The sequence below is a fragment of the Mastigoproctus giganteus genome, chromosome 2 (genome assembly GCF_048544385.1).
Source record: "Mastigoproctus giganteus isolate SK-2022 chromosome 2, ASM4854438v1, whole genome shotgun sequence".
Classification (NCBI taxonomy): Eukaryota; Metazoa; Arthropoda; class Arachnida; order Uropygi; family Thelyphonidae; genus Mastigoproctus; species Mastigoproctus giganteus.
The window spans coordinates 85473284-85489530 of NC_143576.1; the positions used below are offsets into that span (position 1 = coordinate 85473284).

General features: G+C 37.8%; 1 protein-coding gene across 1 annotated transcript in view; it reads left to right on the top strand.

The window, feature by feature from the left end:
* The window catches only part of LOC150089384 (band 4.1-like protein 4), a 582252-nt gene that overhangs the window by 415541 nt on the left and 150464 nt on the right, over window positions 1-16247 (top strand). The window contains exon 10 of the mRNA XM_090389965.1: window positions 12392-12483. Coding sequence (XP_090246091.1) covers window positions 12392-12483 — 92 coding nt within the window. The remainder of the gene's footprint in view (window positions 1-12391; window positions 12484-16247) is intronic.

Below are 16247 nucleotides of genomic sequence, written 5' to 3' on the forward strand. Positions count from 1 at the left end.
AGCAGACTCCTATAAAAGTTTAGGAGAAATTTGTCCAATCATTATACTTGTTTTATACATTTGTTTTATGGGGTAAAGTAATTTGCACTTTTCTTTATTATCTCCTTGTTATGATTATCTGCATAGCAGATTTGCTTGTGTATTGATTTGTATCCTAGAGATAGCATTTTGTATTTCACGTGTCCTGCAAGAATGTGAATTTCTTTGATCGGGAACTGTGTTTTTTTTTTTTTCTTTTTTTTTCAAGATACAATTAGATGTTATCCCCCATCTCTAAGGGTTTGGTTTCACCTGTGACAAAATCACTTAATTTTACATTGTGTAAGAGGGGGATGTAAACTCATCATTTCACTGATTGCAGGTGTTTGAAAATAACATCATTACTAATCTTTTATCAGTGTTTGTTTTAAAAAAAAAGCAAAAATTTAAAATGTAATAAGATAGTGTTAAAAAAATATAACAATTTCATTTTTAAAATAATTTATATTTAATATTAGCATTAGTAGTTGCAAATGATGTAAGAAAATGCTTTCCATATCATCTGTCCATCTGCTTTAATAGTTTGTCTAGTTCTTCCTTGAATTTATTTTAACTATCCATTTCTGAAACACCAATGGAAGCTTGTTTCAATCATCAACAGTCTGCTGGCCAAAGGCAAATTGCTGCACATCTATACTGCAGCCTCTATCCATATCTAATCTCAGTTTAAATTTATGCCTGTCATGTGTTAGTCTTAGCAAGAGGAAGGATTTCATTAGTGTTAAGATTACTCAATCCATTCAAAGTCTTAAACACGTGAATAAGATCTCCTCACATGTAGGCAGTGAGGAGATCTTATTCAGGTGCATACCACTGGCTGCAGTTCTTGCAAGCCAGTGGGATACAGTGTGTGTTGTTGTTGGTATATAGTTGAAATTATGCTAGTATTTCTAATAAATATATTGTTAACTATGTCTTCTTGCAGCCAATTTCATTCATTCCTTCACTCACTCACTCCCATTACTCTAACACTCATTCACTCTCTCTTAATCTCTTGCTGGGTCACTCTCTCTCTCTCACCAAAACTGACATTCATTCCCTTTTACCACAATTCCTATTTCACTCTGTCATTCAGTGCCCAGCTCATTCACTCTCTTTCATTCTTTCCTTTAATTCATTCTTCTTTCATTCTACGCTGCATCTCCTTGCTGCTAGCTTACTAATATTTTTCAGCTAAGCTGCTTTCCTGGTTGCCTGTACATCTCCTTCCCCTAAATGTTTATTTGTTTGGTATGGAGCCACAAGCCCCCACTAGGGGCAGTGTAAACCTGTGGAGGGGGTCTTAGTTAATCTGGTTTAGTCAAATTTGGGTATCTGTCAGGGAGCTGATACAGCTACCCTGTTAGTTTAAAATGTCATCATCTAGGCATGGTGAGAGGCATGAGCACTTTGGTTATAGATTGTTGTTTTGCTGTGGGGACTGTAAGGCCCATCTTTGGATGTATCTATGCATTTCAAATACTTTTTGTGTAAAGCTTGAAAGCTTTATAATTATATTCTTCTTTTATAAATAAATGTTCTTGTACCCTGGTTAGGAGGCCAATTTCTGCTATTAGTTGGGTTCTCAGAATATCATAAATTATACATTCATAGAGAATGTGTACGCAGTCTTCACTTTTGCTGCAGTACAGTTTGGGTCACCAGTCAGCCCTAAGGAGGTTAATTTCATCTTCAGGGAGCCATGACCTGTCAGTATAAATATTGTGAAAAGTCCAGGGGTGAACCACTTCGGTGGCTTTGAGCTAACCATTGCCACCTGTGGCAGAAACCTTTTGGTAACCAGACCTCTGGTTTCCTGTTACCAATTTGTTTGCCATAGCTCATGGAGCTTTGTGGCTATTCTCTTTCTTTCAACCTTGATGGTGCTGGCTATATCCACAGAAATTCTGGGGGAATGCCCTTCTTTAGACTGTAGTACAAGCCTCTTTTGGCTATTTCCAAGTAAAGTGGGAGAACACCATCCAGCACCTGCAGTGCTGGGGTGCTCACAATGCAACATGCTCTGGTGATAGTGAGAAGTATTGTTGTCTGAAATGTCTCTAATTTCTTCCTCTTTCTGACTATGACCGTGCAGCTAAACCACGCACTGTCTCCATAGGCGATGACAGGCAAGAACACCGCTCAGTATGTGATTGCCAGGGTCCTTCTTTTAGTCCCCCCCCCAGTCAGCCAGCCAGGCTGATCCTAGCAATCATTCTTGCATAGTTTCTCACATTTTCTTTTGCCAGTTATGCCAAATGAGGATAATAAGCTAATTTTGAGTCAAAAACAACCCCTAGGTATTTTAATTCTGATACCATTTTTACGGTTTTTTCATTAATTTTAATTTGAGGGGTTGTCCTTAAGTTTCCTTTCAAAAGTATGGATTCAGTTTTTTCGGGTGATATCCTGAGCATGTTCATTTGTGCCCCCCCCCCTGCAGTTGCGCAAGGGCAGCATTTGATCTTTGCTCTACAGCCACTCTTGTTTCCTTTTACAAGAAGAATCAAATTGCAAAGGCTAGGCTTTCCACTGGGCCCAGATCCAAAACCAGAAATTCATCTAGAACAGTTGTCCAGAACAATGGGCCAAGGATTGTGCCCTATGGGCAACCTTTGTTCACAGGGCATGTCAATTCCTGGAACATTGTACAAACTGGGACACTTTCGTCTTTATGGTAGTTGTTTATTACCTCATAGAGGTTTTGTGGGACATTTGTCTGGCAGTCTCCAAGGACACTATGCCACCAGAGTGAATCAAATGCCCCAGCAAAGTCTATAGAAATTTCCAACTTGTACTTTTCCTCTGATTTTTTACTGTTGTCAGTAGGCAGTGCATGGCATCCTCCGTAGAGTTGCCCTGCTTAAAATCATGCTGATTATTTGAGCAAAAGCCTGCTTCTGTATAATACACAGACCTCCTATTGTAAATTAGTCTTTCATATATTTTCCCTAGTACAGGGAGTAGAGCTATTGGTTTTTGTGATTTTGGATCAGTGGGAGGTTTCTCTGGGTTCTTCACGATTAATCTTAGTACTGCCTTTGTTCCAGATTTTATTAGGGAATGTTCCCTCCATCATGTGGTTGTATAAGGCTATTAGTTTATCTGATGCTATTTCAGCTAATTTTTTGATGATTTCAACCTCTACTAGGTCAAAACCAGGCCTTTTTTTGGTTTTGGTTAGAGCTATTTCTAATTCTTCTGTTATAAAAGGAGATGCTATGTTGGCATTTTCATATTCAGTATTTTCTTTTATAATGTCAACCTGAGTAGGAAAATAATCTCCAGCCTCAATCTGGATAATAGTGTCTAAGATGTTGTTCACAGACTCTACCCAACACAGAGTTGGGGGTTCCATTTGGTTTAACTGTAGTTTCTATTACATTTGTTGGTCGCTATTCTGTAGACAACTTCCCAAGGGTCATCGTTTCCAGAAGTTTCCACTGTGCCACCAGGATTCTTTTTTCTTTTCTCTAATGAGGGCTGTGTATTGGTTCCTGAGAGTCCTTATAGGAATCTCTCAGTGCTTCCACCCATTTTGGAGCAAAGATGATCTCACTCTCTGGAAGTGTGCCCTTCTCTTGAGTATAGTCAATTTAGGGCACCATCAGGGGACAACCCGCTTTGTGGGTATTTTCCGTAGGATACAGTTTTGATGATCATTTCTGTCATAGTCATTGTATGGTCATCTGGACTATAATTGTTTGATCTAGACTGCTCTTTTCCTGTCTCTGAAGCTCTGATGCTGTGAGTTGAGTGAAGATGTTCCAGTTTGCTTTCTTTATATCTTCTTACATCTAATAGAGACTGCTGAGCTGTCTGTGGTTGCCTGTTTAGCTTAAAGGTTATTGCTCTGTGATCTGATGTTGTCCAGGCTAGCTGGACACACCAGTTTGAGATTTTATATGCTGTGGAATTTGTGGCAAAAGTGACATCAATGTCACTCTCCTATATAGTACTGCTAAAAGTGGGCAAGTTGTGAGGCTGATTTAACACCTGATATATGGAGGTGACTATATATTCTATGAGAGTTTGGCCAGTGTGTGTGTGTGTGTGTGTGTGTGTGTGCGCGCGCGCGCTCTGTATTCTGTACGGCTATGCCATAAGGCTGACCAGCAGTTGATATCAGCACATGTGTCTGGTAGCAGAGCTGTTACCAGATGCGTGTGCTGGTATTTGTTTGTAACTGTTTGTAAGTATTCAATGCTGGGATTTATATCTTAATCAGATATAGAATAGAATGAAATAATGTAAAACTGTCCTACAATACTGGTTATGTGTGTACACACTGCCACTGAGGAGCAGAGATGACCCACCTCTGCTCCCCAGTGGCATGTTATTAACTTTTATTTCCTTTAAGTGAGGTTTTAGATTTTTAATTATAGTATTTTTTTATAACTATTGCAGTAGAAGGGACACCATTGGTGTATTCTGTGATCTCATAGCCTCCTGGGTATCCTTGAACTCTACCCATATGTGTGTAGGGTTCTTGGAGTACCAAAATAATTTCATTATATATCATATTCCTCTAGCTTGAGTCTGATCCAATCAACAACTGTACATGCTCCCTGAGGCATTCAATTGGATGAAGTTTAGAGCCCTAGTCACATTCATCTTCTCTCAGTCTGACCCATAATTGGTTCTAGATTGGAGAAGTTTTTTCATTATCTGATAACAGGGGCATTATTGTTGCAGTTTTTAAAGTCATGGCTAGTGACTGCACAGTAGCCAGACAGGAGTTTTCTGACTGCAGTCCCTGGCAGTATGGCCATACTTATGACAGTTGAAACACTTTTGAACAGGGAAATGCTCCCTGAACTTGTGGCTAGTCCAGTCAGCATAGATTCTCTGTTGTTTTTAGTGACTTTCATATTCTTGTTTCATATTCTTCTCTCTGTTACAGAAGATTTAGGAGAAGTCCGGTTGGCCTGCCTCCCTAAAATCCACTCATGCACACCTTCTCGATGGTAAGCCCTGTTACATCACTTAGGTGGCAACGAACGTGTAGAGTGGTTCTCTTCAAGATGCCTGGTCAGCATGAAGAGGAAAAGACCAACCCCTCCAGCAATATGAAAGCACGACGAAACAAATGGCCCTCAGTCCCCAGCAGCTTTCACTCTCCATCTTATGGCAGCGAGAGGATTAGAGTGGAAGCAGAGGGTGCTAAGAATCTCTGGGTACGACCAGGCTGCCATGCACGGAAACTGAACTTGGCCTGTTATAACGTAAGAACACTCATCGGTGAAGACAGGATATTAGAGCTGGAAAAGGAATTAGAAAATGTGAATTGGAATATCATCGGTTTGGCTGAAACAAGAAGAAGAAATGAATCACTTATAAGTTTATCAAGTGGAAATCTGCTGTACACCAATGGAAACAGTGAAAGGAGTGAAGGTGGAATTGGGTTTCTGGTCCATAAAGATTTTAAAAACAACATTTTGGAATTCAAAAGTACATCACCAAGAGTGTCAAGACTAATACTCAAGATTTCTAAGAGGTACAAGCTAAAGATTATAATGATTTATGCACCAACATCAAGCCATGATGATGAAGAGGTTGAAGAAATGTACACCGAAATTGAGAGTCTTCTAGATGAGCAGAAAACCCACTACACTATTATTATGGGAGACTTCAATGCTAAGGTTGGAAAAAGGCAAAACAGCGCAGAAAGAGGAACTATAGGAAATTTTGGAATTGGTGAAAGAAATAAAAGAGGTGAAAGACTTGTGGAATTTGCAGAATCTCAAGGACTGTCAGTAATGAACACTTTTTTCAAGAAAAGGGTGAACAGAAAGTGGACATGGAAGAGTCCAAATGGATTAACTACTAATGAAATCGACTTCATCCTCACTAACAGAAGATATATTGTGAATGATGTCACCATCCTGAATAAGGTAAATGTTGGAAGTGATCACAGAATGGTAAGATGTACACTTGATATAGATGTAGGAAAGGAAAGGAAAAAACTGACTCGAGTAAATAATACAAAGGTCTTTGAGATAACAGAAGAGGAGAAAAAGCAGTATGTACTGGAACTTAAGAACAAGTATGAGCTTCTGCAGACTGCTGAGGACCAAGATATCGACGAGGAATATTACAAATTTTTGAAAGTGATAAAGCCCAAGAAACCTATAGGGAAAAAGAAATCCAAAGAAGAAAAAATTAGTCAAGAAACACTTGTCATGATGAACCGAAGACGACAAATGAAAAGCAAGAAAAACACTGACAGGGAGAAAATTGAGTATACTGAGTTATGCAAAGCCATTAGAAAGAGACTCAGAGAGGACATAAGAAGATTTAACACAAGAAAAGTAGAACAAGCATTAAGGGAAAACAAAGGATTTAAATCAGCAGCCATGAGCAGTAATACAGAAAGACAAATGATACTGAAACTGAAGAATAGCGATGGTGTACTTATAAACAGCAGAGAAGGCATAATTCAAATAGCAGAAGACTACTATAGAGAATTATACAAGGAGCAGGGGAATGATGCCAGCAGTGGAGAAGATGGATTGCAAAGTAGCAACACATACGACATACCCAATATTCTTCCTGATGAGGTAGAACATGCATTGAAGAAAATGAAGAATCAGAAAGCCCCGGGGGAAGATGAAGTTACTGTAGAGTTGTTAAAATTGGGAGGAAGAGACATAACACAAAAACTGGCAAGGCTCTTCACAAAGTGCATTAGAAAAGGTGTGACGCCTAAGCAGTGGAATAATGCAATCATAGTTTTGCTGCATAAGAAAGGAGATAAATCAGAAATTGGAAATTATAGACCAATTAGCTTGTTATCCCACATCTACAAGTTGTTCACAAGGGTCATTACTAACAGATTAGAAAGAATACTTGATGAGAATCAACCGAAAGAGCAAGCTTTAGGACAGGATTCTCAACTATGGATCACCTTCATGTAATATCACAGCTAATGGAGAAAGCAAATGAATATAAAACACCATTATGCCTGGCATTTGTGGATTATGAAAAGGCATTTGACTCCATACAGCATAAGGCAATGTTTCGGGCACTGGAAAGACAAGGCATTGATACCCCATATATTATGATTTTGAAGAAAATATACGAGAGTGCTACCTCCTTTATTAGACTAGACAAAGACAGTAGGAAATTTAAAATTGAGAAAGAAGTTCGACAAGGAGGCACAATATCTCCGAAGCTGTTTACTGCTGCCCTTGAGGAAGCTTTCAGAAGATTAGACTGGTTGCAGAAAGGAGTCAATGTGAATGGAGAGTACCTAAACCATTTACGATTTGCAGATGACATTGTGGTCATAAGCCATGATCCCAAAGAATTAGAGGAAAATCTTAATCAGTTATGCACAGCTAGTAAGGATTTTGGACTAAAGATGAATATGGCTAAAACAAAAGTAATGATGAACAAGTATGCCACAGAAAGGGAAATAATGATTGAAGGAGCAATAATTGAAAAGGTGGAGTCATATACTTATCTGGGACAAGTTATTAGCTGTAATAATGATAAATGGCTGGAAGTCAAGAGAAGAATAAATTTTGGATGGATAGCATTCAGGAAATATAGTCACATACTGAAGAGCAATATCCCAGTTTGTCTGAAACGTAAAATAATGGACCAATGTATACTCCCCACCATGACTTATGGAAGTGAGACTTGGGCACTCACCAAAAGAATGGAAGAGAAGCTGAGAACCACACAGCGAAGAATGGAACGAATCATATTGGGAATAAGACTGTTAGATAAGAAGAGAAACACATGGATTAGGCAACAAACTCAAGTAAAGGACATTCTTATCAAAACTATAGAACTAAAATGGTCTTGGGCAGGACACATAGCTCGAAGACATGATGACAGATGGACTAAGAAAATAACAGAATGGTATCCAAGAGGAGCTAGAAGAAAACCTGGAAGACAAAGGCGGAGATGGATAGATGAAATTCATGAGTTTGTGGGTAGTAAATGGATGTCCAGTGCTCAAAACAGAAGGAACTGGAAAGTTGCTGGAGAGGCCTTCATCCTGCAGTGGATTGAAAATGGCTGATGATGATGATGATATTCTTGTTGATATTTCCACAATCACATTTAATTGTCCATTTTTTCTGCTCTTTGTGCCTCTTTTAAGGTGAAACTCATTGGCAATTTCATCAATGGTCATAATATGCTGGAAATTTTTATAATAAATATCTGTCATGGGCTTCCTTTCAAGGGAGTTGTATCTGCAATATCAAAGACAATTTTATTGGGGCTTCTTCCCTTCGGTTTCTCTGGTTCTAATCCTAGTTTTGTCACTTCTGCGTGGTTTTCAATATTTTTAAAATCCTTTTTACTTGCAACCTCTATTAAAACACCATTATTTCTTATTTTACGCATGTTATTTCCTTTAAATGAGGTTTCAGATTTTTAATTATAGTATCCTTTACAGCCTCACTAGATTCTGGTTTGGCCTTTAAGTTGACTATATTTGTTTATTTAGTTTTAACCTTTTTTCTTTGTCTCATTATTTGTTTGTTTAAATTGGGATGTCTCATTTTTGTTGGCCCTTGCTAACTGGGCATAACTAAGAGTATTTATGTTCTTGTAATTTCTTTCTCTTCTGTTACTGTTTCAACCTTTGCTCTTAAAACTCTATTCTCTGTATTCAGTTCTATAATTCTTTGTTCCAATATAGACCAACAGTTCACAATCTGCCATCTTATGGTAGATGTGATCCTGTTGGTCTGTTTGTGCATGAATTCTTCCAAGTATAATTTGACCTCTTTTGTCTGCTTGATAAGATCAGATATGTCATTTAGTATGTCCAATTTCTTTTCTTCTTCTGTTTTTTTCAGGTCTGGTTCTGCATTTTCTTTGTCTTTATTATCCTTATTATCTATTTGATTCTTCACCTTTCTTGCCTTCTTAGTACTAAGGGGGCTTGAGGGACAACTTTTTAAGTCTTCCATGTTTTCTTCATTTGACGATCACTCCCTGAGAATGCGATTAATCTTTATCTCAGGAAGGTTGTCCAAAGCAATATTGGGTATATATTGATATGCTAGTTGCCTAAGTGAGCCTATTAAACCCAAATTGTTTGAGTTTTCCATTTTGGGTGGGAAAATGGAATTCTTGGCTGTTTTAGGATCATTAACAAAGAAAAGTCCTCTAAATATCAAAATTAAATCTAATTTGGACTAATCAGTACTGGGACTGAAACTGTGAGCAATTGAGCTCTCAAACAATACGCTTGCCATAACAATAGATGTATTGTCCTGAAAAATGTTCAAAATCTGAAAAAATACTGAAACTAATAACTAAAAAAAAACTTTTAATTACTTGCCTTCATCTGCTTCTATCTTCAAGGTAAGGAAATCCATGATGAAACTGGTATAAAATTCCAAAATCTGCCCCAGTTGCAATTGAACATCTTTTGCCATTTGTAATCCCATCTGTGTGGTTTAGTAGAATACTTTCTGTATTTCAGTAAACCTGATCCAATCTTCCTTACCTCTCTCAGACTTTTAGATTTCATTCAGAAGAGGGCAGTTAGGTTAATTAATGACTCCTCTCTAACAGAGTCTCTCCACTCTCTGTCTCATAGACGTATTGTTTCTACTGCATGCCTTTTCTATAGATACTTACATGGGCACTGTTCTTCTGAATTGGCTTCTATAATTCCCCCCCCCCTCTCTCTCTCTCTCTCAAAACAGTCCAAACACTTGTCCCACCAGCCAACATCCATTTACTGTCCAACTTCAAACCCACAGAACCAACTTTTCATCTTCCTCAGCGTCTCCGTAGCCAGGTGGGAAGGAGCAGCAGTGCGTAGCACACACTTCTTGATTAGACCGGGGTTCGAGCCCGTCACCACCAAATACAGAGGATGTGTAAAGGTTAAGGGAATGACCACTGCATATTCCCGGAGCAATATGGCCTTAGTTGCTAATGCTCCTAAAAACCAAATAACAAACAACATCTTCCTCATTTATTTATTCAACTGCCATTTCTGGAACAACCTTCCTTCATACATATTTCCTGAAAATTACAGTCTACAGAAGTTCAAGTTTAATGTCAACAAATATCTTCTTTCATCTTTTTATCCTCCAACCCAAGCCCAGTACTAAGTACTATAGGTACTAATACCTCTCATGTTTGGGGTTTTCGTAAAAAAAAAAACTTGCACTACTTCGTTAAGTGCTCCAACACTCATGCAAGAGTGAGCTGTTAGTAAAAAACTCACACCCCTGTTCCCATATATGTTCATTAAACTTTCTATGGAAAGGGTTAATGTAACAATAGTGTAAATAATGGGATAAATAAAAATGGTGATGAGGAACATCCTTGCATCACTCAGCTGGTTTTTGTCTCCACAGACTTCATTACATTGCCCCACTGCTGTATCTCCAAGATCAGTGTTCTCCCCAGAACCTATCGAATGGGCACACCGCCTGGTGAATTTAACTGACTGCCCGCCTAAAATTTAAGTGATTCTCTTGGTAACCATATGGTATTGCTCACTGATTCTCAGTCAGTATTAATTCGAACATACTATGTGATTGAGGTTAATGTGACAGGAACATATAATGTTAAATTATGCTATTCATTTTTTGCTCTGGTTTGCTTAAGTCACATTTATAATATTGTGAAGTATTACATATTACACTTCCCCACCCGGCTACTTCATTATGCCACCCGCCTGGCAAAAGTTTCTGGGGAGGACACAGCAGATAGTGTTTTATTAGGTTTGCTACTCTTTTGTTTGTTCTTATCCTTTACAGACTTTCCATCAGCCTAATCCAGTAACTTGTTCAGTAACCTTTGCAAAGTACAACCCCACACCTTTACCAATTGTTAAGCCTCTTTCTCCAAGAACTTTTAGGATTCAAATTCCTTCTCTTATTTCATATCCTTCTCTGAATGAATATTGATCTTCTTCAATATAGTGACATTGTTTAATGTTTTATTTAATTCTTTCAATATGGATTCATAGAAGTATCTCTGATGAGAGCTTGTTTAAGATCTGCCAGAAATATTTATAGCAAATCTAAAACAATTCTTTCTGAATTTTCAAGAATTGTGGTGGAATTTCATCAGATCCAGGCAGTTTTGCATTCTCTTGTAAAGTCAGTGCCTTTTTTGGTACTCTTCCTTGTGGTATTGGGAAATACATTTGTGTGTTTGGGTAAATCTTCAACAGTTAGGTCAAACAATACATTCAAACTAAAAATTAGAGGCTGTATTTTTGTATGCACTCTGGAATCCTGTCATCAAATCAAAGATATTATGGAAATTAATTTACTTCAAGGTCCTTATTTTAACTATTAAAATTGTATAGTTGGAATTCAGTTGCAAACTTGGTATTGGTAGTGGCAAATGATGCAAGAAAGCAAGGTTATACTGCATCAGCTGAAAAAAAAAAAAACTTCCATTTCACCTATCCATTCACTCCAATAGTTTGCCTAGTTCTTCCTTGAATTTATTTAAGCTATCCACCTCCACAACAACAGATGGAAGTTTGTTTTGGCAGTTGCCTTTAGTTTGCCTTTAGCCCAATGGCTAAAGGCAAACTTCTGCAAATCTATTCTACAACCAACCTTCTTAAATTGGAATTTATGCCCACTCATGTGGGTAGTCTAAGCAGGAGGAAGAATCTCATCAACATTGATGTGGTTATTACCAAGCAATGCTACAGTTTGCAAAACTGAAGCATATCTTGATAAGAGTGCTGCTTTACCATTATCGTTGCCCTTCTCTGTACTCATTCCAGTAGCTTTACATTCTTCCTGAAATGAGGCCTCCAGCCCTTATGTAGTTCTCAATATGTGGCCTGACCATTGCCTTACTGGGTACGAAGAGTAAATAATATCTTTGGTAACAGCAGCCATGTTATGTGAAAAAAAAAACTATTTCACGAGCATTTCATGCATAGCTACAGGGAGTGAGAGAAGTCAAAGACAAAACCAAAACTCTGGTGGAATAATCAATAGAGATCTGGGCTTGCAGAATAGTTTTTACACAGACATGGAGGTATAAAATTATTTTTATAGTTTACTTCCACATTGTTTCTTCTCCAAAAAAGCATTTAGTTAATTATGAGGGTATATTGAGACAAAAATGTCAAAATATGGTCCTCCTCTTACATGAATTCTGCAGAGCACTCATTATTTCTTAAAATATAAGAAGGTTACATTGTATTTATATAGCCTTTTGTTTGTTGAACATTGTGAAATTTACACTGACACTATTATTTTAACCCATTTGATAAATGTATATATCAACAACAGTAATAATAATAACATCAGTAATAGGGAAAGTAACTTCTTTCAAAAAGTGTGAATATTTTTAAATTTTCAAATGTTAAATTTCATAACTTAATCTTTAAAATATTCATTTTTAATATGTTTAGAATGATGAAAATACTTATGGATTTGAATTGCCTAGTAAGCAAGCATGTAAACACCTCTGGAAATGTTGTGTAGAACACCATGCCTTCTTCAGGTTAGTAATACAGCATAAATTATTTCTATTAAGTTATATTAAAATTTTAATATCAATTTACTTATTAGAAAAATAATAGTTATTTCTTTTTTTGTAAAACACAAACATGAAAGATATTAGAACCTAGTGTGCATGAGTTATATGCTGAGAAGTCAGAAAATAGTTTTTGACATTACACTTGATTTTCTGTAAATTTCAATTTTTGGGATTACATGTGAAGGAAAATTGTTCTGAAGAGCAGGAAGTAGAAGGGATAAATGAGAGAGAAAGAGAAAAAAATTAGCTCTGTGAGTTTAAAGTTTGACAGTGTGTGTGTGTGTGTGTGTGTGTGTGGCCTGGGTTGGGGTAGATTGTTGGAATTAGGTGGCTTAGAGGGGAACAGGTATCCCGTGTGTTATCAGACACTCAGCCTAAAACACTGATGGATCCAATATCTCTCTATTACAGAAGATTTAGGAGAAGTCTGGTTGGCCTGCCTCCCTAAAATCCACTCATGCACACCTTCTCGATGGTAAGCCCTGTTACGTCACTTAGGTGGCAACGAACGTGTAGAGTGGTTCTCTTCAAGATGCCTGGTCAGCGTGAAGAGAAAAAGACCAAACCCTCCAGCATATGACAGCATGACAAAGCAAATGGCCCTCAGTCCATTTGCTTTGTCATAAAAAAATACTACAGTATAGTATTTTTTTATAACTATTGCAGTAGAAGGGACACCATTGGTGTATTCTGTGATCTCATAGCCTCCTGGGTATCCTTGAACTCTACCCATATGTGTGTAGGGTTCTTGGAGTACCAAAATAATTTCATTATATATCATATTCCTCTAGCTTGAGTCTGATCCAATCAACAACTGTACATGCTCCCTGAGGCATTCAATTGGATGAAGTTTAGAGCCCTAGTCACATTCATCTTCTCTCAGTCTGACCCATAATTGGTTCTAGATTGGAGAAGTTTTTTCATTATCTGATAACAGGGGCATTATTGTTGCAGTTTTTAAAGTCATGGCTAGTGACTGCACAGTAGCCAGACAGGAGTTTTCTGACTGCAGTCCCTGGCAGTATGGCCATACTTATGACAGTTGAAACACTTTTGAACAGGGAAATGCTCCCTGAACTTGTGGCTAGTCCAGTCAGCATAGATTCTCTGTTGTTTTTAGTGACTTTCATATTCTTGTTTCATATTCTTCTCTCTGTTACAGAAGATTTAGGAGAAGTCCGGTTGGCCTGCCTCCCTAAAATCCACTCATGCACACCTTCTCGATGGTAAGCCCTGTTACATCACTTAGGTGGCAACGAACGTGTAGAGTGGTTCTCTTCAAGATGCCTGGTCAGCATGAAGAGGAAAAGACCAACCCCTCCAGCAATATGAAAGCACGACGAAACAAATGGCCCTCAGTCCCCAGCAGCTTTCACTCTCCATCTTATGGCAGCGAGAGGATTAGAGTGGAAGCAGAGGGTGCTAAGAATCTCTGGGTACGACCAGGCTGCCATGCACGGAAACTGAACTTGGCCTGTTATAACGTAAGAACACTCATCGGTGAAGACAGGATATTAGAGCTGGAAAAGGAATTAGAAAATGTGAATTGGAATATCATCGGTTTGGCTGAAACAAGAAGAAGAAATGAATCACTTATAAGTTTATCAAGTGGAAATCTGCTGTACACCAATGGAAACAGTGAAAGGAGTGAAGGTGGAATTGGGTTTCTGGTCCATAAAGATTTTAAAAACAACATTTTGGAATTCAAAAGTACATCACCAAGAGTGTCAAGACTAATACTCAAGATTTCTAAGAGGTACAAGCTAAAGATTATAATGATTTATGCACCAACATCAAGCCATGATGATGAAGAGGTTGAAGAAATGTACACCGAAATTGAGAGTCTTCTAGATGAGCAGAAAACCCACTACACTATTATTATGGGAGACTTCAATGCTAAGGTTGGAAAAAGGCAAAACAGCGCAGAAAGAGGAACTATAGGAAATTTTGGAATTGGTGAAAGAAATAAAAGAGGTGAAAGACTTGTGGAATTTGCAGAATCTCAAGGACTGTCAGTAATGAACACTTTTTTCAAGAAAAGGGTGAACAGAAAGTGGACATGGAAGAGTCCAAATGGATTAACTACTAATGAAATCGACTTCATCCTCACTAACAGAAGATATATTGTGAATGATGTTACCATCCTGAATAAGGTAAATGTTGGAAGTGATCACAGAATGGTAAGATGTACACTTGATATAGATGTAGGAAAGGAAAGGAAAGGAAAAAACTGACTCGAGTAAATAATACAAAGGTCTTTGAGATAACAGAGGAGGAGAAAAAGCGGTATGTTCTGGAACTTAAGAACAAGTTTGAACTTCTGCAGACTGCTCAGGAACAAGATATCAACAAGGAATATTACAACTTTCTGAAAGTGATAAAAGCCCAAGAAACCTATAGGGAAAAAGAAATCCAAAGAAGGAAATATTAGTCAAGAAACACTTGTTATAATGAACTGAAGATGACAAATGAAGAGCAAGAAAAACACTGACAGGGAGAAAATTGAGTATACTGAGTTATGCAAAGCCATTAGAAAGAGACTCAGAGAGGACATAAGAAGATTTAACACAAGAAAAGTAGAACAAGCATTAAGGGAAAACAAAGGATTTAAATCAGCAGCCATGAGCAGTAATACAGAAAGACAAATGATACTGAAACTGAAGAATAGCGATGGTGTACTTATAAACAGCAGAGAAGGCATAATTCAAATAGCAGAAGACTACTATAGAGAATTACACAAGGAGCGAGGGAATGATGCCAGCAGTGGGGAAGTTGGATTGCAAAGTAGTAACACATGCGACATACCCGATATTCTTCCTGATGAGGTAGAACATGCATTGAAGAAAATGAAGAATCAGAAAGCCCCGGGGGAAGATGAAGTTACTGTAGAGTTGTTAAAGTTGGGAGGAAGAGACAACACAAAAACTAGCAAGGCTCTTCACAAAGTGCATTAGAAAAGGTGTGACACCTAAGCAGTGGAATAATGCAATCATAGTTTTGCTGCATAAGAAAGGAGATAAATCAGAAATTGGAAATTATATACCAATTAGCTTGTTATCCGACATCTACAAGTTGTTCACAAGGGTCATTACTAACAGGTTAGAAAGAATACTTGATGAGAATCAACCGAAAGAGCAAGCTGGCTTTAGGACAGGATTCTCAACTATGGATCACCTTCATGTAATATCACAGCTAATGGAGAAAGCAAATGAATATAAAACACCATTATGCCTGGCATTTGTGGATTATGAAAAGGCATTTGACTCCATACAGCATAAGGCAATGTTTCGGGCACTGGAAAGACAAGGCATAGATACCCCACATATTATGATTTTGAAGAAAATATATGAGAGTGCTACCTCCTTTATTAGACTAGACAAAGATAGTAGGAAATTTAAAATTGAGAAAGGAGTTCGACAAGGAGACACAATATCTCTGAAGCTGTTTACTGCTGCCCTTGAGGAAGCTTTCAGAAGATTAGACTGGTCGCAGAAAGGAGTCAATGTGAATGGAGAGTACCTAAACCATTTACGATTTGCAGATGACATTGTGGTCATAAGCCACGATCCCAAAGAATTAGAGGAAAATCTTAATCAGTTATGCACAGTTAGTAAGGATTTAGAACTAAAGATGAATATGGCTAAAACAAAAGTGATGATGAACAAGTATGTCATAGAAAGGGAAATAATGATTGAAGGAGCAGTAATTGAAAAGGTGGAGTCATATAC